Below are 24,711 nucleotides of genomic sequence, written 5' to 3' on the forward strand. Positions count from 1 at the left end.
TATTAATATAGCTACACCAGCTGTCTTGTATTAGTATTACACTGTACACATTTTACACTATATACATTTTTACATCTTTCTCTTTCCTTTTTAAATATATACACACAACTTTATTTTTATCAGTTCACCCATCATGATTCTTTCTGAATGATATATCATAACACTTCAACATGGGCTCTCTAGAGAACCCTCTTAAGCTACTTCTCTCAGAATCCTTGCTGCAGCCTGCACTGTGAAGGCTGCAAGAAAAATCTGCCTTTCACTTCTCCTCAGGCCTTGGAAGGACGCACCTTGCTTCTGATATCAAACAGAGCATTAGAGCTTCCTTGGAACATTGTTGGGGCATCTTGGAGCATATACGACATGCCTATAGAAAGGCCTGTGTGATAATCCCAGGTGATCAATAAATGCTCATTCAGAAACATCAGTTGATCATTCATAATTCTCAATAATATGGGATTGTTTTTGTCCACATCTTGATATCTCTCCCTGAACTTAGAAGCACTTTCTGAAAATTCTTCACTACAGAAAAAAGTGAATCAAATGATACACTGTGTGTTTTCATTTCTTGTGGATGTTTCATTGAAATGCTGTAGATTTTATCAGCATACTTTCTTAAAACTATGGTGTAAACCTGACAGTCAAAATGGGAACTATGAAATTGACCATTTGAATATCATTGGTCGTCAGACCTGGGCCACAGTGACTTGGTACTTAAAAGCCGAATCATAAAACTTTCTGACTAATTCACATGTTTCATAGACACTGTGATACAGTGGATAACTGCTGAATTTGTTTGTTGTTTGGTTTTTAGTATACTGTGTTCTGTCTAAAACAATTCTAAGTCTTTGGAGGAAATCATTACCAGATCCCAACTTGCTAATCTAAATCACCAGTTTACTGTGATAGGATATAGCCCAGAAACAGCCAGACGGAAGAGATGCACCAGGCAAGGTTGGGGGAAGAGCTTCTGTGCCTCTGCAGGGGCACCCCTCTCCCCGAATCTCCGTGTGTTTGCTAACCCAGAAGCTCCACATGTTTTTATTTTCAATTATTCTGTATCCGTATACTTAAGATCTACTGTTTGCATAATGCATATAATTTTTAAAAATCTGGTTTGATAATCTTTGTCTTTCAGCTACAACCTTTAGTCAACTTATGTTTAATATAATTACTGATACTTGTGGGTTTAAACTACCACCACTCATTTTGTTCCATATCTGTTTTACTCATTCTATGTCCCTTTTTTCTTCCTTAAAATTGTTTTTTCATTAGATTTTCCCCATTACTTAGAAGTTATACATTTTTCTATCTGTTCAGTCTTAAGTCTATTATTTACAACATACACCCTTGACTACCATAGTTAAATGTTAACACCTTTACCCTCTTCCAAGACAACAGGAACCTTAGAATAGACTACTTCCATTTCATGCCTCCCAACTTATGTTATTTTTGTCCCATATTTTAAATCTTTCTATATTTTAAAAAAAGCAGTGTTGTACTGTCTTACACAATGTTCAGTTAGAGTTACCCACATATTTACCGCTTTCTTTGCTTTTTATCTTTTTTTATGATACTGTATAATTGAAAAATTATTTGTAGAAGTGATCTGAGGACTAGAATCATGATAACTTCCTCTAAGAAGATTTCATTGCTTTTAAGTAGCACCTATAGGCATTAGCGAAATAGTATCATCTTGATTCAACAAGCTTTAAGGTTTCTGGGCCACTCACATAATGTGAAACTGAGCTGCAGCCACCGTGAGAGTTGTTTTACTTCCAGTTACCCTGACTCCTAGAAGCATCTCTTCAGGGAATTCCCAACTCAAAGTGGGAAATGGTTTCCCTGGTTGCCCAGGCTTAATGACACCCAGACTACAATTTTTAACCTTGAAAGGACACCAAAGGTGATCTCAGGCTCTTAACCTTCATGTACTGATCAGCAAATGCCCATAGGACAAAAGTGGCGCCAGTGCTATGCTCACTCCTCTGTGTTCACATTCTTCCCCAAATCTCAACTCAACAACTCCCTGTGATTTATTAGTTCTTTTATGTTTTAGAAGACTGTTGAAAAAATCACTTATCTAGTTCCTTTGGTTGACCTCAGTAAGAGAGCTGGTTTAATCATGTGGCTCACCACTAGTTAAAGTACTAATCTCCTCGAATTCTCTTACGTATTATATCCTTAGTACGAGGCTTTACCGTGCCAATACTCGCTGCTAGGTGAACAAGTGCTATGGTATTCCTTAAAGAATCACGATCACTCTCCTTGGTGGCAACTTATCCTTATAGTGCAGAGGAACTATAAAGGGCAAGGGTTCAAGTTACAGTTCCTTTCGTTTACTTACTCTATGATTCTGGACAAAAATTAACCTGGAAAATTTGGTGGGAGAGATACTATTTCCATACATATCAGAAGTTCAGGTGAAAGAACACAAAAGAGCTTTACAAAGCCTGCAAACTAACAAGAATTATAATTCTCTTCCCTCCTTTCTCTGCCCTGTAGGTGAACCATTCATCCATGACTCTGGCTAACTCATCATGACAGGCCAGTGGGCAACTGACACTTCAGGTCATTCAGCAGTGGCTGGCAACATTATGGAGGACACAATATTCCAAGGTCAAACAAAGGAATACCTGTTGTTATAGCATTCCTAACTTATTTTAAAATACTTCAGTGTAATAGTGTGCAGACATACAATATGCATCACACACTCTCCCTTTACTTCCTAGGAGTAGCTAATCAGTATTTGAAGTACCCTACCCTGGAATGCAAACCCCGGTGTGATGGATTCACATTTAAAAGATTAATTAGAAGTCCAGCCTCCAGAATCAGAGTGTATCAACCACAGATATCTAAATTTATACTAGGGGATTCCCTAATGAATACCAAGAAGCAGAGAAGTAATTTTTCTGATGAAAGTAATAGTGTTCAAGATGTATGGATTGGCTGGAAGTTTTGTACAGGGACCTCCAACCTTGTATATACATGTGGGTTATAAGAATCTGGGAAACCAGGCAGACTTAGGCACTCTAGGCCTAAGGACCTGGTCCTGGGTCTGGAGACTTAACAGAGGATTCCATCACCTGATCCAACTGAAAGGTTAGATGATATATCATGTAACAAAAACATGTCTGCATCTGTCTCTGCTGAACCTTTGATGTGAGATACACATGGGAAGGATAAGAGTTGGAGCTTTCCTCAGTCTGTAAGAATAGGTGGAATGACTAACTTGCCTGCTTGCTAATAAATGTTCACCTATGTGGCAAAATTTGGTCTGAGACTTGACTTTTTTGTTACAGACCACTTGGTACCACAATAGCCTATAATCATCAGAAGCTACCAATTTCCACCAAAAAGATCTGCACAACTGGAAGCAATGAACCTGGCTCAATTCAGTTTGCAACAACTGTAGTGCATCAGATTTCCCAAATGAAGCCTGTTGGGACATAACCTCAAAGCAGCAATATCATGCTGATGAGGTACAGACTAGTCATCCTGGACCCTGCAACAGAAAGGCTATTTCTCTTTAGTGAGAAAACCACAGGAAACTATGGAGACAGCCTTGGGGTGTGGGTTTTGCTACATCTGGGAGCCTGCCAAAAATACCATCATTCTGTTTCTTGGCCCCTGGAATGCAATGATATTCAACTATTTTGACCCAGTGATTTCCCCAGAACCAGCTAGACTTTGTACTCAAGTCAAAATAATGCCATTTAAACAATATCTGTATTCAAAGGAATACATAGATGGGAGGCAAACTATCCTACTGCCTCAAGTAAATGCAAAACAGAAATATTTGCATTTTCAAAACAGTAGATTCTTGGATTCTTAGCAGCTGCATGTCTCTATCCTCCAAATGTTTTAAAAAATATATCTGAGCTGAAAATTAACCAAAATGGGACAGTGAGCTGTTTGTCATAAACAATATCTTAAAGAAAAACTATGAAATTCTTATCTCCCACCCTGCCTATGTACTGGAGGGCACCAAGAAGTTGCTCTAGCCCACGTGATTCTCCTGATGACACAGCCTAAAGACGTTACTATAAGAAATACATTCTTGAACCAATGGGTTACTGGTTTGATTCCCAATCAGGGCACATGCCTGGGTTGTAGGCCAGGTTCCCAGTTAGGGGGCACTCGAGAAGCAACCACACATTGATGTTTCTCTGCCTTTTTCTCCCTCCCTTCCTCTCTAAAAATAAATAAAATCTTAAAAAGAAAAGGAAAAAAAAGAAATATATTCTTCTAGGTGTCAGGATTACCTTAAAAAAAAAAAAAACAAACCTAAAACCAAGTCCCACAAAGAAAGTTAACCAACTGGTTCACCAAGAAGCTTAACCAACCAGTTTTCAAAACTGCTAAAAATCTAAAGTGGACTCTTTCCCCATTCTCCCCGCCAAAGAGTACATTGGAATCCTGAAGTGTGAACTAATCCTGTTATATCACTGTCTGAGAGGTGTTTGATAGGGTAGGTAAGTGAGCCGGAAGTTCGAAATCCTGGATTTTCAGGTCATTTTTCTGAGCCTATTGATCTCTCCACCTGACAGACTGGGAAGCCCTTTTGTCAGCCACTCTCTGGAGGTTTGAGTGGGACAATGAAAACATCCATAACATGATGCTAAAGGAAGAGAGAAATGCTGCAGTGCTTGGGCAGGGTAAGCCAAGGCAGCTGGTGCTTCCTGCTCGTGTTCCACTGGCCTCCAACCCACTTATAGCAACAGCAAGAAAAAACAAGGCTGGAATGGCTTCTGAGAAGCAGGGTAGGACAGGGACAAGAGCTACTGCAGTGACAGGCAGCAGGCCTGGTGCTGTCACAGAACTGCCATTCTGGGCCTCTTACATCCCTGCCTCTAAGAGCACAGAGGAATTCAGAATTCAGAGGGAACACAGCCAAGAAGTCATTCCCAAAGTTTGTCAGCTCATCTCTCAAGTTGTAGGCCTGACTTTAGTCACAGATACTTCAGGAAATAAGAGGATTTACCTCCTCCCCCAGTGTACACTACTGGGAACATTAAACCTCAACTTCAGCTTGAATAACAATGAAACCCCTACAGGAAGAGCCTACTTGAAAAGAAAAGGGAAAAATAAAGAAAAAGGCAAAGAATCTAATAACCTGCAAATTAATATTTGCTCACCTATTGAGACCATGCCCTTTTAAAAGAATTGCTCATCAATTTTTTGTTCCCCTCCCTTTTTGTCAGCTTCTAAAGATTTAAAGGCTTTGTGACTGTAAATTACAAAGTGAGAGCATTTATGAAAGGAAGTGGGGATGGCGTCCGATCTCTGCTCATACAAAGGAGCAATCAGAAAGATTTACAGAGTGCCTACTACATGACACTCAGCATAGAAGCTCTCATTTAATCTTCATCACCACTAAAATGGTATGTTACCTATTTTCCACCAAAGGAAACTGAATCTCAGAAAGTCTGAGATACCTGTCATGGGTCACACAGTTAGCAGACACCATTCTCTCGAAGCCGGTGCTCATTTCTATGGCAGGGACCAAATCCAAATGGTGTTCTCTCTCTGCCAGCTCTGAGTCAGAAAGTGAGTGTACTTTGAGTTCCCTTGAACTGGTGCTCTCACTTATTCAGACCCACAAGCCTATTGAAGCTCTTGCAGTTCTTTTTAAAATTTTAATTTTTTTCTTGTTCTTTCCCTTTATTCATAACACATAGCTTCAAATTATTTTAGGCTTTTTCCAAAAAATCGAACCCACCCTCAAAGGTCAAGAATTTACCACTGCCAAGGTTATTAGGAGGAAAATATTGTGAGATCTGAAGCAATTTCCCAAGAAGAACTTGTCAACTGTTTTCAGCACAGCAGAACTGAAACACACACAGTGCCTCCCCTGGGGAACACTACGAAAGGGCCCATTTCTTGGGACTTGCGGTCCCTGTGCAGGGAGTGCAAGAGGGCAGGGTAGGTCTCATTTTTCAGGTGTAAGTGCCTGTTGGAATATTCTCAGTAATAGGAAGCAGTGAATGATTAGGCAAAGAACAGCAGATGTGAAATAACTCTTACTCCTCCAGTACAGCTGAGTGATGTGGTGTGTTTTTGTTTTCTTACTTATGTATGTTATTCTACTAGTAAGTCATTTCGCACTCATTTATTTTTTAGAATCTTCTTGCATTGTGATTGGAGACAAGTCCATCAGGTCAAATGGGGCCAACAGAAGATCTGGATATGCACACAGCAGCAGTCTTACAGGTGGTTTTTAGTCAGGCTTTCTTCTTTAAGAAAGCAACACTGCGCTCATGTACCACATCTGGGATACAAGAGAGGTATTAATGCAACGATTCATAACTGCTACTTGCCTCGATCCTCACTTTTGTTACCAGCTCCCTTCAAGGTCCTTCATGAAAGAGTTGACAACATAAAAGGAAAGAGAAATGTGAAGTACAACTGAGAACTGGGAAAAACCCAAATTTGCTCTCCAGCCTTTACAAATAACACAGAAATATATTTTTGCATGGACTTCTCTCCCAAGTTGGAGTGCTGATAAAGATCTGAAAAATATCAAAATGGCCCAGTGAAACCAGAGTCAACTACAAAGCCACCTAAGCCATTTAGAATGATGATGATCGGTAAGTTCCAACTACAGGCCTTGTGCCTGTTCAACATGCCCTTGAAAGCATTCCTCGTGGAGGAATGGGTAGTTATCCCAATGACGCTGCCAGTCCTCAAGGCCCTGTTAAATACACGCTTACACAGTGTCAAGATGGTTCCTCTAATCTGCAAAACTTGCTACATCCGTTCCCCTATGACTGTTCATATTTAGCACACTTCCAGCCATTTGGGGACTACAGAAGAGGTATTTTCCAGTTTTAGTCAGATGGCTATAAATTCAAGATGCTAAAAACGAAACATGTAGTCTTTTCTTCTCATTAAGAAAAAAAACTTGAACGAAACTTTTATGATGAAAGACTTTCTTAAAACTGGGGAAGGCCAGGCATTCTAAAATTTATCACTATCATCACATAAAATGTTATATAAACAAGTTATAAGCACAGTAACTTTAGGAATAGGATGTTCTCAAACAGTTCTTTCACATTTTCTCCAGAAAAAAAAGACTGTTATGAGTACTTTTAGAAATACCTGGACATGACACAGAAAGGCCCTTTAGAAAAAAATAATGTGGTGAGACACTTAAAAGTCCTGCAGGAGAGCAAGCAAAACCTCTCGGAGAACTCACTGCCAGGATGTGTCCTTTTGTAAAATGCTACATCATCCTGGATGAATCCCAAAAGCTCCCTGTTTTAATATACTCTGGAAATGATCTTCCAACACAATAACAAATCATCAAAAGCATCAACTAAAGCAACTGAGATAGTAAAAGCTGGAAAGAAGCTCAGCTGAATAAATACTCAGAACACTGAAATTTAGCATTCAATAACAGCTACCACTTATGGCTTAATGATAAATCATACCTCCACACTATTAGGCAAAGGGTGTTCTGTTTACTGAGTCTTAGCTACCTACCAGACTGTGAGTTCCCGGAGGGGGCAAGCTATCTTCCTTTTTTCCCCTCCTGTTGTGTCATTCATTTATTTATCTCCCAAATCATTCATTCTTTTTTCTCACTATTCAAACATATTTAATCTGTTCCTACCACTTGCTAGGCATTAGATACCTCTTCTAAGCTAGGAACTTTTCTTGAGTGAAGATGTTTAAATAATTTAATATGTTTGAATTATATAATCATGCAATATAACTTTATTATCTTGTGCAGATGGTTATCATCAAAAATGTCAGAGGCTGCCCTGTTCACCTTTGTATTATCCAAAACTACATCATGAAATAGGAGCTCCAATATTTGTTGAATTGGGCTGCTATGACAACAGTGATTAAACTCTTATAAACATGTATTTTGGTGTTTTAAGCATTCAACCTAAATAGTCATATATTGTATACATCCCATGTATGTATAAGAATGTACATCCATGAAAAGTTTCCCAGTTCAAGCTGATGGCTCCCTTGTTTAAAAAACCTAGCAGTTACTACCATGTTCCTTCCTCCCTACTTTCCAAAAGGTATTAAAGGTAGAGGGAGAAGGGAAGAAGATAAATGTATTATATAAATAAAAAGGAAAAAAGGAACACAAACAGATGATAGTTGGGGCTCTTTGCCCATCAGGAGTCAAATCAATGCACTGCCAGAGGAGAGTGAACTAACTCTTAGAACTCTGAGCAAAGTCAGTCTCTTTCCCTGTCCCCCTGTGGGTTGCAGTTGGTCTTAAAATAGCAAAATAGCTGATCAAGAAGTTCTACAATCTCAGAACCATAAAACAAAATCTAGTGGTAGATCAGCTCCTACACCTCCCTTTACTATAATTGAGAAAAACGAGTCCTCCTAGAGAGCTGGCGACATTCCAAAGCCATACATAGAGGTCATGGTGGCAGTGGGGCTGGCTGCAACACTTCTCCTGTGTCTTACCCAGGAGAGCGTGAAAATGGTAACAAAGAAAAATTCACAGAGCAAGGGAGCTTCACTAGGATCCACAAGCATGTTTCAGGGACTTCATGCAGCTACTGAAATTGCAAAACTGTCTGGCTTTGCATATTTCAGGAGAGCAGGGTCTACTGCTTTCATCAGTCTACACAAGGCCCGTGACTCAAAAATTTTAAGATTATTCTCAATATTTTGAAGAATATGCTTGGGCCAGGCAGCCAGTGGAAACATGGAGGAGCACACAGTCCTAATCCTTCTGGTTTGGATGGTAAGAAGGATCCTGTAAGAAAAAAACGTTTAAGCAAGCTGGTGTGTCTTTGTGAACACAGGTAATAGGAAACAGTGTAAGCAGCACAAGCTTTAACTACCGATCAGGTGGTCTCAGAAAACTACAGGTCAAAAGTAATAAGCAGGCTGTGTTCTCTGGAATCACAGAAAAGGTTTTGGCTGTAGTTGTCATGAGTTTTGATGTAAGGTTTCTGCAGCCTCTCAGAGCCAGGGCTCCTTGACCTTCAATCAGGTCTCTCACTGTACCTGTTTGTGAACAAACAGTGAGCCCAAAAAGGGTTCCAAAGACCCCAGGAGATGAAATGTGGTCACAGGGGTCTTTGTTTTCTTCTAATTTCTGATGTCAACATCAGTCCCAAGAGTGGGCAAAGGCCTTGGTACTTGGTCACAGGGAACAAGAGACACGTCAGCCATTGCAATTTCCCTGGGAAACAGAAAATATTTTCCCCACTCTATGGATGAGGAAATTGAAGCAAAGGGAGAAATGTCCAAGGTTTTTCAAGGAGGTGAAGAGCCAAGAGCTCTGAGGTTAGAGCTTGTAACTAAATACTCCACACTGGCTCTGGCTAGATATTCCATCTCCTTTTGGGAAACAAGCAGCTCTGGAGATTGGAGAAACACTAGTTGCTAAGGATAAGATGTGGGATAGGGTTTACACCACACAATCTTACATATGGAATCCATCACACATTAAAACAGAAGACTTGAGGCCTCACTGGGTAAAGGAGATAGGGAAAGGGAACCTGGAGGTTACTCATCATTTTCCAAATCAGGGATTTACATCCCTTTTGGAAAGGAAAAGGAAAACCTGTCTGCAGTCTAGTTTTGAGTAATATTTGCCACTGAGAAGTTTTATGCAAAAATTCCTGGCACAAGCTTTGGAGAGCTCTTCCGATTGGGCTCTGGCCAGTCCTTGTAAATGACTGAGATTTAAAACCCTCGTATCAGCAGAGCAGGGAGTATCCTTGATGCAGCACCATAAATCCCCCTCTCTAAAGCTAATTTCAAACTTGTAATAGAAATGTGCAGAGAGAAAAATGATCTACATGTACCTATATCCACATTGACTTTTTCCTAAGTCAAAAAGGGTAGACATTAACAGCTAGTGGTGATCTGACTGGGTGGAATGTGATTATCTTTTTTTATCCTTAAATATATTTTCTGCTATTTTAATCATTAAAATGGACTGCTGTAGAATAAAATAAAATTAAGAAAATATAAAAGCTAGTAACTTTGAGTGTCGATAAAGAGCCAGAGTTTATCTCATCCAACTGACTCATTTAACAAAAGAAGAAATGGAGGCGGAGAGAGGGGGGAGCACCTTGCTTGTGGCCATTTAGCCGGCCAGCGGCCAATGAAGGAGGAGAGCCAGGACCCTGGAAATCCCCTGACCAACTTCCTGGCCTCCAAACCACCCTGTTGCAGCTGCTGGGTTCCTAAGGCTAGGAAACCCCCTAAGGTAAGAAAGAGTTTTATGTGGAATTATAAAATTCAAAACAGCAGTCTCAAGACAAAGTACACCAGCTTCCAAATTAGGAATAGCTGAAGTTGAAGTGGCACTCACAAAGACAAGAGGACAATTCACAGGGAATTAGGTGTCTCACTTGGGCTGTCACAACTGCTATACTGAACAACTTCATAAATGTGCCATGTTTTCTTGCCTATGGTTATTAATCATGCAATATCCCTCACCTAGAATGCCTTCCTCTTATCCTCTCTCCCATGTGTTTCTAGAAATTTCTACTCATCCTTTAATATCAACTCAGAAGTTACTCTCTGCAAGGCCTTCCCCGGTCTTTTCCACTTATAAATTGCTGCTAGGACACTGTAACAAGAGGATGCAACTTGACTGTGGGTGTATATGTCTGTCTCACCCTCTAGAGAGTGTTCCTTAAGGACAGTGACTATTTTAACCATCTTTGTATCTTTGGCACCCAGCAGGAACTCAAATGTCAGTAGAATAAATAAATGCCTGCTAATAGACAAACAGGAGCCCTGGCTGGCATAGCTCAGTGGATTGAGTACGGGCTGTGAACCAAAGTGTTGCAGGTTCAATTCCCAGTCAGGGTACATGCCTGGGTTGCAGGCCATGACCCCCAGCAACCGCACACTGATGTTTCTCTCTCTCTCTCTCTCTCTCTCTCTCCCTCCCTTCCCTCTCTGAAAATAAATAAATAAATAAATAAATAAATCTAAATAGACAAATAGGAAGACTTCAGCTTTTCCTTGCAAATCTATGATTTGCCTTTCTAGCTTCAAAATAGTACATTTGCAGAACTCAGGCAGCAGGTTGCTTTTGGACAGTTTTTTCTTAGTTTAAATAGCCAAGTTTAATATTGATATTTCATGCTTTTTAATTTACAAAGAAATTATGACAGAAAAAAGGTAGGATTGTATAATATCAAAAGATAAATGGATAGGCTGGCTATGACAAAGGCAAAAAGAAAGTATAATTTACCAAATGATGATACCAGCTAATATATACGATTCCTACACCACCCTCTCTGCCAGTCCTCAAGACACAAACACAGATGCATACAAAAAGTTGATAAGACACTTTGAGAAGTTTAATCATAAGCCATTGACAAACAGAAGAGCCTACTGCATAGTAAACACCACAGTGAGTCTCTCATTAGGGTTGCCAATCGCTAATCAAAATCTCAAGATCAGGTTTCTGGGCACATCCTACTACATCTGTGAAGCAGACAGGCCCCAGATGGTATGAAAACCAAGTTTGGGGCATGCTTCTTCATAACAGGCCGCTCCTGCAACATTACAAAAGTGTGTAACAGAACCGTGCAACAGGGGCAAGAATACTCTGCATGCAGTCTCTTTATGCAGAGCTCTGCCCCTGACTGCAGATCTGACAGAAGTTTCTAGTCAACTTCTGGCTTCCAGAAACAAGGCTATTGTAATATAAAACACTAGAAGGTGCCTGGCTTTCTCCTTATGGGGAAAGAGAAGGGTCACAATAATCAACACACTGCCTCCCTCCCCCAGGACTGGCTGAAAGGGGAACAAGGGGACCTTCTGGAGTAGTGAAAATGTTCTATATCTTGGTTGAAATGTACATTACATGGGTGTTGATACATTTGTCAAAACTTATAGAATTCTCTTAAGAGCCATCTATTTCACTGTGGATAAATTTTACCTAGGGAAAAAAAGATCCATGCATGATTAAACTCTAGTTAGTAGGTTTAGTTTCTGCAGTGGTATGGGCAAGCAATTTTGAAACTACTTTCTGTGTAGTCTAAACTTGAGAAAGTGAATAAATATATCCAGGGTAACAGGATCCAGGTTTCGCACTACTGGGGAAGTCAGTTACAAATACAGAAAGGAGGATATCAACATCACGAATGCCGGTAACGCACATCACGTGCCTCCTGACGGAAGCACCATCACTTCTCTGGCATTCCTGACACAAACTCAGAACTTGAACCTAATCATAAGGAAACAGTAGGCAAATCCAATCAAGGCAAATTCTACAAAAATAACTGGCAAAATGTCAGAATGTTAAGTTAATAAAGACAAAGAGAGGCTAAGGAATGTTTCTAGATCGAGGGAAGCCAAAGAGACATGACAATTAAATGCAACTGTTTGATGCTGAATTGGATCCTGGTCTGGGAGGAGGAGAAAAAAAAAACAACTATAAAGCGCACTACTGGTACAAATATCAACATCTGAAATATAGACTGTGGATGAGATAACAGTATTGTTATAAGCATTAAATTGTCTGAATTTGATAATTGTATTGTGTTTGGTTAAGAGAACATCCTTGTTCTTGTTCTAAGGAAATACACTGAAGAATTTAGTTATAAAAGACTACAATGTCTCCAACTTAATCTCAGCGTTTTAAGAGAAAGAGAACGGGGAGGGGAACAGCAGGGAGGGAAAGTAGCCTCTAGGCACAAATGGGACAAAATGTAAACAATTGATGAATCTGAGTAAAGGGTATACAGGAATTCCTTGTACTGTTCCTGAAACTTAAAATTATATCAAAATAGAAAATTACCAAAAAATACCCTAACATTCCCAAAAAATATTTAGGTGAAAGGCTAACAACAACAAACTAACTCAATGTATTATGAGAAACTTTTTCAAGAATATTGGTTTCAAAATGGTACTTTTCCCTCTAACAGCAAAGTAATTCCACAAAACTCTAGTTGGCTCTAACTAAATCCCTTTTTAGAAATAAAAACAACAACAACAACAACCCAAAACTCATGTACCTTCCAATAGGGTTTACTGAAATCCCAGTGGCAGATACTGTCATTTCTGTTAATTACCTTGCAAGGTAATTAACAGAAACTGGAATGAAAGTAACTGCTCACCATTCCCCTCCCTCTGGATTCTTCAATAGCTTTTCTGTAAGATAGAACAGTTCGCCTGGCTACAGGCCAAGCTAAAATCAAACAGGGTAAGAATGATTTATGTGTAGATGACTCAGCCCTCTCTGCCACAGAAGCAGAGAACAATATTCTTCCCCACCTCAGGCCTTATAAAAAGTCTAAATATTATTTTTATATATGTGAACAAGAACATTATTACTCACTTGAACTTATTCTGCCTCCCCAATGTTTCTGTCTGCATCTGTGGTTCCATCAAGTATGGCCTAGTTGTATTTTTTTTTTTTTAAATAGTGAAAACTACCAAGGGAAAAAATTACTTCATAGATGGCAAAGGAGAATTTTTCAAAAGTCATTTTTAGCCCAAAGAATCTTTTTAAAACAATAACAACTATGATATGACTCAGTATAAAAAATATTATGCTAAGTATGCATTAAGAAAATTCACATGCACAGAGACGAAAACGTAATTGGATTTGTCATTTCAAAGTATTAATGTTGGGTTTGCAGATAATAGAGAATGACATTCTCCTAAGTGAATAAAGAAGTTAGCCAAGTAAGTAAATGCTGTGTTTCTACTGTAAGGAAACACGTGTACCAATGAAGCAACCTTTCCAGCACAAAAGAAATTTAATACCCTGACCACATGAAAAGTGATCACTATGGGAAGAGCACAGCTGTTAAAATCCAAGTCAGTTTGTATTAAATCGGCCAGCTTGTTTATGTAAAGCAGGACTCACAGAATGACCACCAAGAGGAAATAATTTTGCTAACAAAAAAGTGATACATATATTTAATGTAATGCCTACAATAAGTGTGAAAACAAAATGCAAAGCTATTCTCTTTCAAAAAATACAATATAAGGAACCTCAGTTAATGGGCATGCTTGTGATTCTTTCATAAACAGTATCTCAAGAGCTAATTTAATTAGAGCGAGAACAAGAAAGAATGAGTGTTTACATTTCATTTAGAGAGCCCAACTACTCTTGTTTCATTGACTAGCCAGATCTACATAAAACCACAGAAAAACTGGCACCTGCGCCACATGATTTCAATATGAGAATTAATACTACTGCCAAGTTATTTTGAGATCAATTAGCTCAGCCATTCAAAGAAAAAAACGTACTCCACTAAAAAGCATATAATCCTAAAACTTTCATTTCTAAACACAGAAGTGCACACAGATATCCTTGAAACCCTGACTTGAGCAGATCTAAGATACCTTAAAGAAACTACAGGAAAAAAAGTGCTCATGAAAAACTACTGGCAAATGTTATGTTTCAAATCTCAACATAGACACTTGATAAAGCAGGAGCTTAGTTTACTTTTGAAGTAAAAAAAAACAAAAAAATAAATTTTTGAGCACATAAAATTAACCAAATTTACCAACATTGTTGTCAGTCTGAGGTAACTTTTAGAGAAACTGGTCAAGATTATACTTCTCATAAGATATGACCCAAGTGAAGTCTTCAAAGAAAGTTTGTCAAGCCAGAGCAGAGAAAATTTCCCCAGAATTTAATCCCTTCCAAACTGCCAGATGTAGGCTATCCAGCTAAGAGGTCTCAAATTATAACTGAGAAGCCAGGGTTTCAGATTAATGACCACACCATTATTTTGCATAATACTTGAACATCAAAGTTTTATCAAGAGTCATGAGTTTTAAAAGCTCAGGTTAAATTCACTGGGTGTTAGAGGCTTCAAGAGACACCAAGAAGGAAATTAACTATAACATGCAGCAAACACGTAAAAATAACTCAGACTATCTCAAAGCCTATTAAAGAATGAGATGCCATTACTGTAGTTTTGAGATCTATTAGTCGTGCCCCATTACAATGGAGGACATACCAGATCTATTTTTAGAGCCTCTGGAAAGATCAAAGCTGAACAGGCCCTTTTATTGGCTCCCCCTCCGGGCTCCCGACCTCCATTTACTTCTCTCTGTCATTATATAGCTCTCCGAAAGACACACCACCAAGACTGCCTGGTATTCCCCATCCTCTGAGTAACACTTAAAAGTTGCTCTATGATGGTCTATGAGAAGGAGGAACTGTCTGGGAAAGAACAAAGACCAGTAAAACTCAAGCCAAAATTACCAGATGAAAGTATTGATACAAAAGTAAAACATCTAATTCAGTCTCTCTGTACACTATAAATCAAACTGTCTCAGGCTGGTTACTCTATGAGAATGAATACATATAAACGAAAACAAAGCCCTTTCTGGGCTCCCCCCCCTCTCCCTCAAAGCCCTCAGTTGATTTTAATGTCTCTGGCTAGTAAGGCTGATGGGCTTATTTTAAAAGACAAGTCCCTAAAATTTATAATGACTTACTTTGGAAGAACAAGCTGTACATTTGTCAAATGCCAGGCTGACAGGAAGGACATTATCAAACCGTGACAGAAATCCCCGGATCTAAAAACAAACAAAATGAAATAATTCACATCAAGCTCAGAATGATGACACCTGTAAAATAATTGTGTAGTTTCAACAAGAAGCTGGAAACAATTAATATGATGGTCTTGACACAGATTACTAGCAAAAAACGAAGTTCAGCATCAATATTTTTCCTTGCACTATATAATCAGTGTGAGGAAGAACTGTATTAGGTCATTTATCCCATTAGGAGCCAGGGCCTACAAGCTTCTCATATATTTGAGCTCTAAAAGCATAAGTGATTCCAAAATACAAAAAGAAAGCTATAAAATCTTAAGTATTATTTTAATAAATGTCTTAAAAATATATCAGGTCAACTAGTTTATTATGATAACTCTCATATGTAAGTTATAGTAAATACATGAGATGTGTGTATTTCTAAGATGCAATATTGGGTAAGGTCCCACAGGGTAAGATGGCCTGGGACTACAGAAGGCAAACACCATCCTAAATGTATATCCAATTATTTCCTTGACTTAGAACAGATAGGGATAAAAATGCAAAACATCACCACATTTATGGGGAAACAACGCCACCTTGAGCATAAACTGTTGGACTACACTCAATTTCCATTTACTAAGTATCAGCTATAACCAGGTTTCACAAACTATGGTTTAACTAATTTATTCAGAAAATTATACCTCTGGAAATATACTTACCCCAAAGGGGGAGTTTTAAACTGTTGTATATATCATTAAAATATTATTACTAAAGTATGAATAGCAAACTCTCTAAAGTCTCCACAGGACTCAACATTTATAGTAAATCAGACATCATGTCTTCTCATGAGTTAATTTATTTGATCTTTCCAACTACCCCATCTTATGTTGATAAAACTCAACATCAGCAAGATGAAGTAACTTAGGTCAGGAGAACAAATATTCAAAAGTAGCCCTCTTGACTCCAAACCTGGCTCCACACCTCCCTCCTTGTTTCTGTCCCTCATTGCTTGCTTCCCTTTATCTCACGATATCACAGCTTTGTCTTCAATATTAGGTCTCAACACAAATTCAACATTCTCACTTGAATACAGCAAAGGAACCAACTCACTTAGTGTTGCCTTTAGCCACCCTACCAACATACCCCATAAACCAAACCAAACCAAACAAAATCCAAAACCAAAACAAAACAAAAAACAAACAAAAAAACAAAGCCTGACTAATTCTCTAAAGAAATAGACTCCCTTCTGAGTTTGGATAACTCCATCTGTATACCTACACTGCAGCTAACAGTGTAACTGCTTGTGCATACTGGAAAAATCTAACCTTGACAAAAATGCCTACAGCCATCTCTTAAATGTCCCTATCAACAGCACAAACAATTTAAAAAATGTCCTTTTCATCATAATCCAAGACCAAAAGTGTTTGCTAGAAACCATAAATTAGATAGTTGGGATAATTTAGATAATCTCGTTTTAAACCTCTGAAATGTGACAATCTTTTAGCTCCCTAGGATGTCTCAGGAATGTGAGGACCATTTTACAATGCAGTACTTGAAGCACCTTCTGGGTCTTAAGTCTGCTGTTCAGGACATCAAAACAGAAGACAACAAACTGAAAGAAAAGACTTTCATGGCAAGACACAAATGGGAATGTTGAGATCCTCATGAGTTCTGGAAGTTACAGACTTGAAAGAATTTTCATTTAAAATAAAATTTACCTACAAAAAAGTTTATCATTAGTAGTGTACTTTCCATTAAAATGTTCACTGACATCACTTTATAATATATATATATAAGCATATATATTAATGCTTAATGAAAAGATTTCATCTTCTTTTTTTTATATAGCTAACATCAAGCTTTCTTTATGTTGTACAAAAAAAAAAAGTACTGGTAATTTTCTCTGCTAAACTGTCTCATGGTTGGAAGTGGGGAGGGAAAGTAGAAAGGAAGGGAGACAATAGACCCAGTGAGGAACAAAAGGGAGAGAGAAAAGGGAGAGGAAGGAAGGGAAGAGAAAATAAAAAAAGAAACACAGGTGGTGAGCTGTAGAAGAAAAAGCAGCCAAAGCGAACTGGCTGGCCAAGCAAGGGCCTGCACACTATTGTTTAGCAACCCAGACAGCTCTTTACTAGGAAACAGTGATTCATTTTCCCAGGAAGTGAAGTAGAATGTGTGTGTTTGAGGCCTTTCAAATTCACCAACTTGGTATCGCAAGGCCCAGAACTTAATCAAAGTAATTCCAGTTTTAAGTAAATTAAAAGAGGAAAGAATTTTTCTCAAATTAATGGCAATAGATTCCTAATGGGTATCTTCACAAGTGAGCTCTCTCACTTCAATTTAATGCAACACTCTGCTGTTGATTAATTGTTCGAATATATAGCTCTGAGGTGTGTCATTTTTAATCAACTTCCTGGAGCTGACCAAATACAGCAGAGAATTCCTTATGCTGGCATTTAGGGTTCTCCCTAATGTGCACCCAACCTGCCTTTCCAATTATGTCTTGGATGAAATCTTTTCACTGGCCCCATACAAATGCTAAACTGAACTACAACTTCCCTTCCAAAGACATTCCTGTGTTTCTCACCTTGTCTTGAACTGAATTCTGGGACTCAGAACTCTTCCTTCTGGGAAGAGCTACATCCAAATCTTCACCTTCCTTAAAAGCCACTCAACTCAAACACATTATGTCATAAACCTACCTCCAACCTTCAACCAACCTCCCACCCAACTTAGAAACAATGTCTCCACCATCTGAAATTCTTCTTTTTGGCATTTATCATCAAAATACCTTGTGTAATAACTATTTTTTTAAAATAATTGGTTTATTAAGATATTCATATAACATAAAATTCATCTTTTGAAAGCACACAATTCAGTGGTCTTTAGTATATTCACAGAGTTATGTAACCATCACCAATATCTTGTGTAAGAACATTTTCATCACCCTAGAAAGAATCCTAGAACTCATATTAATCCCCATTCTCCACTTTCTCCAGACCTTGACAACCACTAATCTACTTTCTATATCTATTGATTTGCCTATTTTATTTCCTGTAAGTGGAATCATGTAAGACTGTCTTCACTTGGCATAATGTTTTTATCCATACTGTATCATATATCTGTATTTCATTCCTTTTATTACCAAATAATATTCCATTATATAAATATGCCACATTTTATTTATCCATCCATCCATCAACTGATGGACATTTCTTTCCACAGAATGGAATTAATGGAAATAATGGAATTATTAATATGCTTAATACGTTGAGGAACTGCCGTACTGTTTTCCGAAGTGACTGGACCATATTAACTCGTGCCAGCAAGGTAGGCGGTTTCCCCTTTCTCCCTTCTTGTGGGTACTTGTTATTGTCTTTTTAAAAAATTATAGCCATTCAGTAAGTGTGAAGTGGCATCTCACTGTGGGTGTGATTTGCATTTTTTTAATTAATAATTTTGAGTGTTTTCCAATGGGATCCTTGACCATTTGCATATCTTCTTTTGAAAAATGTCTATTCAAATTTCTTGCCAAGTTTTACACTGGGTTTTCTTTTTATTGTTAAATTGAAGAGTTCTTTATATATTTGGGATACAGTTTCTAATCAGATATATGATTCACAAATATTTTCTTCCATTCTATAGGTTATCTTTTTACTTTCTTGATGGTGTTCTTTGAAGCACAAAACTTTTTTATTTTCATGAAGTCTTATTTATTTATTTTTTCTTTGGTTGCTTGGTCTTTTGGTGTTATATACAAGAAATCATGGTCTAACCCAATGTCATGAAGCTCTATTATGCTTTCTTCAGGTCTCATAGTTTTAGCTCTTACATTCAGGTCTGTTTTCCATTTTGAGTTGATTTTTGTGTATGGTGCAGAGTAAAGATCCAAATTCACTGTTTTGCACATGGAAATCCAGCTGTGCCAACCCTTTGCTGGAAAGACTGCTCTTCCCCCTCACCCCCTGAACCCCCATCAAATGACCATCAAGGTGAGGGTTCCTTTCTGGACTCTCAGTTCTATTCCATCCATCCATCCATCCATCTATCTATCTATCTATCTATCTACCCACCCACCCAACTATATCTATCTGCCTGCCTATCTATCTATCCTAAGACAGCACTATGCTGTCTTGATTACTGTAGCTTTACAGTAAGTTCTGAAACTGGGAAGTGTGAATCTTCCAGCTTTGTTCTTCTTTTTCAAGATTATTTTGGCTATTCTGGGTCCTTTGCCTTTGCATAAAAATTTTAGGATCAACTTGTGTGCTATAGTTATTTTAATTATTTACCTCTTTTGTTTTTACTGGAGAGTCACAAGTTGAACTATTTGCTTTTGTTCAAAGCACAGTGATTTGCTCATAAAAGATACTTGATATTATTCAATATAAAATTAATGAATGATAAAAGCACAAACATCCCAAAGCCATTATTCAAATCTAAACTATACAGAGAAAACATGTCCTGAATGAACCACAAGAAAAACTTGAACTTACCACCTTGTGGGCAATTTGAAGCCCTTCCCCAACAATAATGCTTTAAATCTCCAGTATTATGTGTAAATGTAAATGTACTGAATAGTACATTAGTAGTAGGACATTAGTAGTAAATATACTGAGCTTCCACAATGTGATCTACATTCCCTCAATCTTACAAGGAATGCATAAAAGGTAAAGGGCAGAGGTTGCTACTTAAAATTTTAGTACCTTCCTCAGACATCCATAGAAATCCTAGAAAAATGTAAAATCCAGGTTTCATAGGCAAAATCCTAATAAATATATTCACACCAATCTAGAGAGACCAGGCCCCAATTTACAATCATAGAAGTTATAAGCATTTGTCCCTTACTTGGGTGGAGAAAACTTCACCATCACCTTCCTACTCAGAAGTGTGCCAAGTGTGTAAAGCAGTATTTGTCTAAGCTTGCTAATCAGAAGAATCGCCTGGAACATGATTCAGAAGGTCTGGGGTAAAGCCTGAGAATCTGTATGTTTAACAGGAGCCCCAGGTGATTCTCATCAGACAAGCATGTGAAACAAGATGCTTTCAGTTACCAACTTTTTACACCTTCTGGTGGCTTGTCTGTACCAACTTAACATCACCTGTTGGACGTCAGGGAACAGATGGAAGCAGTTAGCAAGCCTCTCATTCTTTTCATGTTTTATAAGAACAGCACCACCACACCCACCTAATTTAGCTGACATCTAAATTAACATTTAAATGAAAATGCTTTACAAAATAAAGTCATTTCTCCATTCACAGAAGAACCAAGGCCTCTTGTCAGTGCTCAGGATAAGCTCTCAACTTTTGGTATTGCACACAGCTTATTGTAAACTCTTATTCTATTACTAGTATTTGCTGTCAATCTTTCCTTATAGGAAAGTAGTTATTAATCAGCTGTTTTAAAATTTTACCTTTACCTATAATAAAAACAATAAACACACGATAGAGAACAAAAAAGCAAACAAAAAATAACCCATCCTCCTATAGCTTATTTACTGCTATTTCTCTCTTTTTTAAATAAAATATTTAGCTTCCTTTTAAACAGTCTCTTCTGAATGCTGGCTTCTCAATCTCCCCACTCCCTACTGGGGAAAAACTGCCAATTTCACAAACATACATGCACATGTCCTTCTACCTGTCTTTGTGGACAGGTAGAGGAATTCCTTAGGGGGGTCAAACCTTGCCTGCCTAACTGCACATTTTCATTTTTTAAAGTTTAGATTAAGTTTTTTTTAAATACATAAAAGAATAAAGAAAAAAATTAAAACAGCCCATATGAAAACCTGACAAGCAGTTGCCTGGGACTGAGGGTGGGGATGTTACCTAGGAAGAGGCCCAGAGGAAATTTCAGGGGTGATTGGGAATGTTCTAGATCTTGTTTGTGGTGGTGGTGATTATATATGAATGTATACACTTGTCAAAACTCATTAAAATGGGTGCATTTTATTATATATAAATTATACCTCAAAAAAGGCAATATAAAAAAGTAATTTATAATCTTTTTTAAGGCTTGATTTATTTTTTAGAGAGGGGAACAGAGTGAGTGAGGAAGAGAAACATCAATGTGTGGCTGCTTGTCATGTACCCCATACTGGGGACTTGGCCCGCAACCCAGGCATGTGCCCTGACTGGGAATTGAACCAGCAACCCTTTGGTTCACAGGCCAGCACTCAATCCACTGACCCACACCAGCCAGTGCATAATTTATAATCTTGGTTAACATTTTCAAAATGGTACAGAAAGGTACAAAATTAAAGTATAAGTCCCAAATGCCCCCAGTCTCTCTTCCCCAAAATAATCAGCAACATCGGTTTTCCTGTATAGCCTTCTAGGACAAAAAATACTTTATGTCTGTGAACCTTTGCTACCATCTGAATATTTAATAACCCACCCAGGAATGACAGAACTTGGAAGAAATACAATTAGCTATGGTTTCCTGGATTCCTTACCTCTTATCCCTCATGCCCCATGAAGGGCAAAAGCAGCTTGAGTTGAAATCCACATTGTCAGACACCCATGAGGCACTTAGTGATGTATGTGTTTGGCTAACAGGGCCTTGTAAGACAGGACATGCTCTCCTCACCACGAGAAAAAACACAGCATAAAAGAAAAAGCATCAGAAGGACCTTTAAATGCTGGTTTGGCCTCACTCTCTGCAGTTCCAACAGGAAAGGGGGCAGTGCAGCCTGAATTCGATACACGCATCAGTGTGCATCTGATTAGCATCCAAAGGCTCCAGGGCAGAAACACCTGCTTGAGATAGGGCTGTGTGTGCTGGAGACAAGGTGTGAAGGGTCCTTTTGGAAACAGAACTAGTGTTTGTGGGAGCATACAACTCAAAGACAGGTGCAAAGAGCAGGACTTGGCCTGTATTACCTCAAGGAGTTACATACTTTGTCCCACATGATGCCACCAAGAAACCATTTTTATAGACTGAAGCCATGGTTCTCAAATGCCTAATGTTACTGTAGGTTGTCACTTTATGAATCTGGCCTGGGAAATGTATATTCTGAAATAGTTTCCAAGGTGATTCGGATACATAGCCAGATGTGGGGGACCCTGGATCAGGTTGTCTTCTACTTAGTGCCTAAAGATTTTAATTCTATACCCAGCTCTACTCACGTTGCACCCAAACCTTATCATCACTTAGCTTGTGACTTCTCAATGGCTTCCTGCTGCCTCTGCATGGAAGGTTCCAATCTTTAAAATGTCCTAATGAGATCCTGCCTCCTCCTCCACTGTGGTCCCCAACTCTTTCTCCTACAGATACGGTGGCCCCCTTTTGGAGCTTCAGACTCACTGAGCACCCTTCTCACCCATCTTCTTGGCCTCTCCTGTGCCTCCCCAAAAGTGCTTACTCCTCCTCCTCATCCCTTCCATGTAAGCAACTGCTCCATCCTAATTGTGGCAGGAAGGCGTGCCCTGAAATAATGTGGAAAATGATGGGCTGGGGGAGGGAAGAGGGCACTGACATTTATCGTGTTATCCTTGTGCCTAGTGCTCTTGGGTATTTTTTTACACCCATCTCATTTTGGCCTCACCACCATCCTGTGACCTGCCCCCACATTCCAGGCAAACAAACCAAGGTTCAGGGAGGTGGCATGGCTTGTCCAAGTTTCCATACCTGTCAAGTAGCAGAGCCAGGAAACTCAGTTCTGATCTTTCCAGCTCCAAAGTCTAGGGGGGAAAAGCAAGAAGGGGGCAAAAAGAAAGGAGAAAAGACAGAGAAGGCCAGAGGATTTCAAAAAACATCCCTGAAAACCAACAACTCAGCATCTCAATGGCTGCTATCAGGGCCTGGCAGAATTAAATCATCTTCGGTCAGTTATGCCCAGCTTGCTACAAAATAAACAGATCAGGAATAGGAGGGGTCCCTTCCATTCTGGTGTTTACACCTCAGCTGAGTAAAGCCAACTTGAGCTCCCAGCCTGCCTTACCTTGATGGAAAGTGAAGGTTCAATGCCCAGAAACAAAAAGCTGTTCTGAGAAGGCACCACTGCGACCGCAACTAGAACTTACTGCTTTAATTCACACCAGTTTCCAGTAGGCCTGGCAATATTTCTAGAGGTTGGAGTCTGTATAAATAAAAACTGACTCCAAACTCCAGATCGCTCTTGGATGTCGAAAAGATTCTTAATCAAAATCAATGCCAAAATGGAGATTTGGCAACTGCAAAAGCCCACGCACACCACAGCGGTCTTTGCCTCGGATGACAGCTTCAGCTACCACCACTGATCCGCCTCTCATTGTCACACTGGAGTCACCATGACACAGAAGCAGGCTGGTCTCATCATCAGGAAAACTCTGCAGAATGTAGCCAACCATTCCAAGCCTTTCCTATTCACCCACTGCTTCCAGAGTTTTATGAAATTCTTCATAGCTTAATTTTTAGGAGAGTAGATAAGCTCCTAAAATTTTAATTAAAAGTGGAAGATAAAACCAACATTTACAAATCCTTCCTATGTGTTCAGAGTTGGGCTAGTGCTTAGTAAACATCATATAATTTATTCTGTATATGAATTCCAGGAGTTTATTATATTATCCCCACTTTACTGATATAAAATATGAAGTTCAGAGAGGTCACACAGAGACAAATGGCAAGAGCTGCTTCAAATCCTTTTGTAAACCAAGCTAATGAATGAATGAATGAATGAGAATGGAATTAAGAGGCAAAGCTGGGATTCTAATCAGATCTGTATGTTCATGTACACAGCCTTCACGCTACCTCGAATATGGGACCTCTCAAACAAGACAGACTCGTCAGGTGAGAACTTGTAAGGCACAAGTAAATCCTTCAACTGATAAAGTTATTCACAAGTCTTCTTGGGACAAGGAATGCTATCTAAGGTCCTTTTGAACTCTGATGCTATCTGTATTTTATCCTCTCCTTTGTGGACTGAGGAAAAGGAATGCCCCTCTCTTCTAAGACCTCGCACACAGGAAGCCCAGACATTGTCAGGTCTTGTACCGGATGCTCCCTCTAACCAGGCGCCACCCCAGTGGATCAGATTTTACCCAAATGGGTACATCCAAATGGGTACATCTAACACCTTAGATGACTCCAAAAGCCAATGAAATTAAACATTGGGCGATCTTGTGCCAATTACTTAACTTCTCTGACCCAAATGGTACTTGGCACAGAGTCAGTGGTTGGGAATCATTTGTAGAAGGGATGACTGAATGGAGGGAGGGAGAATGAGTAGGTTACTAACCACCAACAGCTGATATGTGAAAGAGCAGACATTTGGA

General features: G+C 38.9%; 1 protein-coding gene and 1 pseudogene across 3 annotated transcripts in view; both read right to left on the reverse strand.

Moving 5' to 3' along the window:
- Positions 1-24,711, reverse strand: part of ATG7 (autophagy related 7) — a 284,196-nt gene that overhangs the window by 154,926 nt on the left and 104,559 nt on the right. For all 3 annotated transcript variants that reach the window (XM_028518253.2, XM_036030797.1, XM_036030796.1), the window contains exon 17: positions 15,418-15,498. In XM_028518253.2, the coding sequence (XP_028374054.1) occupies positions 15,418-15,498 (81 nt within the window). The remainder of the gene's footprint in view (positions 1-15,417; positions 15,499-24,711) is intronic.
- Positions 148-8,511, reverse strand: LOC114501770 (annotated as a pseudogene).

The sequence above is a fragment of the Phyllostomus discolor genome, chromosome 7, assembly GCF_004126475.2.
Source record: "Phyllostomus discolor isolate MPI-MPIP mPhyDis1 chromosome 7, mPhyDis1.pri.v3, whole genome shotgun sequence".
In the NCBI taxonomy this organism is placed as follows: domain Eukaryota; kingdom Metazoa; phylum Chordata; class Mammalia; order Chiroptera; family Phyllostomidae; genus Phyllostomus; species Phyllostomus discolor.